This window comes from Pteropus vampyrus, unplaced genomic scaffold, assembly GCF_000151845.1.
Source record: "Pteropus vampyrus isolate Shadow unplaced genomic scaffold, Pvam_2.0 Scaffold234, whole genome shotgun sequence".
Classification (NCBI taxonomy): Eukaryota; Metazoa; Chordata; class Mammalia; order Chiroptera; family Pteropodidae; genus Pteropus; species Pteropus vampyrus.
The window spans coordinates 2347554-2351924 of record NW_011889015.1 but is presented as its reverse complement, the minus strand read 5'-3'; the positions used below and the strand labels follow the sequence as shown (position 1 = coordinate 2351924).

The window sequence follows — 4371 nt, the reverse complement described above, 5'->3', positions numbered from 1 at the left end:
CATCCTAGTATTTATTTTTGTAGTGTTATTTTGGCATATTGTACTTTCAAAGATCACTGAAACAATATATCTCAATCCATATGCTTTCCTACATTGTGGCTTTGCACTCTTTCATCAGGAGATGGAGTCTAATTCCTGAACCTTGAATACGAAAGGGCTTATGATTGCTTTGACTAATAGTGTATTCAGGAAGTGATGCCATGTATCTTCTGAGACTGGCTCAGAAAAGGCATATAGGGTATACCCAATGCTCTTAGAACATGTGATCTAGAAAACATCAGAGTGAATCACTGAGAAACAACTTGCTATAATTGAAAGAGCATGAACTTGGGCAAGGGAATTAGACAAGTGGGCCTGATCAGTGTTCACCTAGTTATTAGACCTCTCTAGGTATCTTGTTCTATCATATGGGGATCTTAAGACTTACCATGCAGGCACCATGAACAACATCTGAAAGTTGTTTAATGTAATCATACATCTCTCTCTCTCTCTCTCTCTCTCTCTAATGTAATCATACATCTCTCTCTCACACACACACACATACACACACACACAACCAACTACGCACAGGTATATGAATATAAAATCATTTAAAAGTCTAAAGGAAAGCACACTGAACTCTGAGGTTGCAGAAAAGGAAGAAAAAATTTCATACACTTTATACATTTTGTATAGTTTCAATTTCTTTACAATGACTATAATTTACTTAATATATAAACAGAAAAAATATTCTTCTAAAAATTCTACCACTGATCATTGTAAAATATTCCAAAAAAATTAAAAAATGCAAAGAAAAAATTATCCCAAATTCCACCATCTGAGGGTAATAATTGCTAACAATTTGGCGATCATTCTTTCTATATTTTAAATTTATCAGGCTCCTCCTCAGCACACACTTTCAATCTATCCTAAAGTGATATTTTTTATACAATCTCATCAAAATATTAACAAGAAGTTGCCAATAAGTAGGATTATTTTAAGGGTGTTTTTCTTACCCTAATTTTCCATACCGTTCAAAACTTCTTTATGGGACACATAATCCAAAGACAAGAAGTTGGCATGATATAGAATTATACTCAACAGTAGTAGTTTAATATGGATGAATACTTTTCAGTGCTCTACATAATGCTTTTTGCACACACTACATTCTTGGTATTTACTTGTGGATAGAATAAACATAGAAACTACTGGAACAAAATTAAATTAATTTTGAAATTGACAAAACATATATACCTTCTTATACAAAAGGGGAATTATTATAAATTCATCTTGATATGTGAGCTTTGTTTTGCTTCTGACATTTATCAAATAAATTTAATACAAATATATCAAATAAGCTTCAGTCACTTGATAGAAAAATGTGCCTGGCATATATAACAACGAAAAAATAAAAACCTAATAAATTTGAGGTTAGGAATGAAATATAGACTTACCTGAGTAACCAAATGATATGCTTGACATTGGACTAAGATAGATCCCACTTCCATACATTGCACCGTGGAGCTAAAACGGGGAGAGGTAGCAGAGGAAGCAGTCGGTCAATGGTTTCGAATCTTAATATTTTACAAAAGGAGACAATCTATCTCCGAGTGGAGCATTAACTCTTAGAAAATGATAAAGCTTTTATTGCAAGGTCAAATTTGAAAATAGTAGTACTGATATCCTTGTCCTTAATGTTCAGAGTAACTTGATAAATGAAAAATGATAGCCAGAGAAAAAAATCCTTTCCACCCTACCAATGACAAAGAGTCACTTATTATAAAGTGCTAGAGTAGGCTTTTATGTTAATGAGTATAAAATTCTGAAAACATACTGAGCTGAGACATACGTGACAGAATTTTGATTAGGATTCACATGCTAGTATATCAACAAAGTATCCTATTTGGGTTTTCATTATACAACATTGTCATTCCACTCTTACCCTCTAAACTTTTCGAGTTAGAGTTTCATTAACTGAAACTCTTCAACTGGTCTGAGAAACTAAGAACAATTAAAAGCTTCTCTTTTAATTAAATAAGGTAAGTCTCTTACCTTATTTAGTATGAATTAAATTTACGGATATTACATTTAAGTGTGTCATCTCAACTATCATCAGAGTGTGAGATCTAGCACAGGTAAATGAGTTGAGGATCTCATTTCCTGATCTCCTTACATCATCAGATGAAAATTAGCTGTATGAGAATAGGGAGAATGTTGGATATGAAGGGCATGAATAAAGATGAGGACGATCCTACGATCTCCTGCTAACCCCAAGTGCTGCCCCAGAGGCTGAAAAGCAGGTATCAGATGACCCTTTGGTGTCCAGTCTCTGATTTTCTTATTCTTAGCCCTACCTTTTGTTCTCTTAGTAGTCACAATGAGACAGTGCTCAAAAAAAAAAAAAAAAAAAAAGAAAAGAAAAAAAAAAGTGTTTAATTAAAAGACAGATTGCTTGTAGGGTTTTGCTTTTTGAATGAAACTTTTTTTCACTTAAGTTCAAAATGATTTTTGCTTTCTCATTGGAAACTCAACTTTTTCTTTTCATTCCTTCATTGTGTATAGGTCAATTCTGCTTCACTTACTTTGTGAAAATTACTTATGCCTATGAAAAACTCCATGTAATTTTTAAAAACGCAAATGCTTCCTCTTTTGCAAGAAAAAAACATATCAGGTTGCTTATCGAACTCTAATACTGAAGAATAATGAGGGCTTGTTAAAGTATTCAGAAAATGTACCTGCAGTCTTGTATTAGAAGCAACAACCAGACCATTCCTCAGGATGGAGTGCCAGTTTTCAATGTGTGAGCCACTAAAACAGAGGAGGAGAAGGAAAAAGCAGAACCAAAAAAAATCAATGATCTTTTAAAGTAGTCACGATATAGTAAGTCCTGGTGCCTTCTGAAAGTTCTGATATTCCAAGTCAAGTATCCTGTAGTTGACTATTCAGTGTTAAGAGCCAATTATTAAAAGGGAACATTTTCCTACTCACACATTTCAGAACACTGCGGTGGAGAGACATCCCCTCCCCGCAACATTAAGCCATACTCACTGAAATGCAAAGGTGCTTCCGAAGAGTTTTTTAGCAGCTCTAAAATTGGATTCTTTGGCTGGTGGACTGCTGAGAAGAAGGAACTGATGCGGAGTATGCATAAACTTCAATTGCTGCCATTGGAAGTAATGACAAATGAAAACATGTTAAATTTAATATATGATCAGGCTGCTGACAATTTCAAATGTTACTGGTTTAAGAATTATCTAGTTTCAAACCATAGGCAACAAGGCTGATCCATTAACAGGACTATCCATTTAAAAATAAAAACACCACTGAATAAATGATAAATCATATGGATAGTTATTTAGGCTAATAGAAAAGAAATAGGAGACAGCCAATTCAAAGTCATTTCTATTTGGCTTTAGAATACACTATGTAATCACATTCAAGCAGATCTGCCTTCCTAATTATATGTATTTTTAAGAATTTTATTATCGAATTCTCTAAGTATACACTAACCATTCAACTGGGGAAATGTTCTGAGTTTGCTAAGCAGAAAAGTTAATTCAAGATTTTTAAACTGTAAAAATTATCATCATCATGCTTTATTTGCATATATTTATAAAATTAGAAATTGCCTATATTCAAATATTGTTTTCCCCCTTGTTCATAGTAAGAAATTAAAACAGAACCTTTTGGATTAGTTGCTTGACAAAATTTTCTAATTGCTGCCCTTTTAGCTGGGAATATACTTATATAGGAACACAATATATAGGAATCTCGCAGATTAGAGACTCACAGATGGGAGAGCTGAGATTTTAGATACAGCTCTTAGGTGATGATCAGAACTGAAATCAGTCCATTAGCTTTTTCATTATTTTTTAGAGTATTAGGGCTGATGAGTAAGATACTGGAGACATTATCTTCTCTGATACAGAAAAGCTGAGCTATGCCAACATGAAACTGAAAAGGATAAAAAGCACATGACCCTTTTCTGGTCAATCTCTAGAGAATATTCTTTTCATCGCTCACGGTATAACTATCTCATATTGACTCGTATTTACTTAAAAGGTTAGGGCAACAGCCTGAATCTAAATTTGTTATCTCAGAAAAGCTTGGAGCTGGTGCACATAAGGTAATTTTAAACTGAAGAATGAGGCTTAACCTGAGTCTACTTTAATATTCTGGAGAGGAGGCCTAAAAATCACAGGGGTCAGTTCTCCCAATCAATAAGTACTCCTCCCATTTCTGTATGTACATATGAAAAAATGACTTACCCTGTTAACTGGCAGTTTCACAATATGTGATCTATTACTTGAAATAACCCTGAAATCAATTAAAATAATCCATCGGTCACAAACAATTGTCAAATATATTTAAAGTTTTTTCTCCTTAGTTGAT

The 4371-nt window shown here is 33.5% G+C and overlaps 1 protein-coding gene across 1 annotated transcript in view; it reads right to left on the bottom strand.

Moving 5' to 3' along the window:
- Positions 1-4371, bottom strand: part of PARP8 (poly(ADP-ribose) polymerase family member 8) — a 156726-nt gene that overhangs the window by 15107 nt on the left and 137248 nt on the right. The window contains exons 24-25 of the mRNA XM_023519734.1: positions 2715-2787; positions 1434-1503 (exon numbers count right to left, since the gene is read on the bottom strand). Of these exons, the coding sequence (XP_023375502.1) occupies positions 1434-1503; positions 2715-2787 (143 nt within the window). The remainder of the gene's footprint in view (positions 1-1433; positions 1504-2714; positions 2788-4371) is intronic.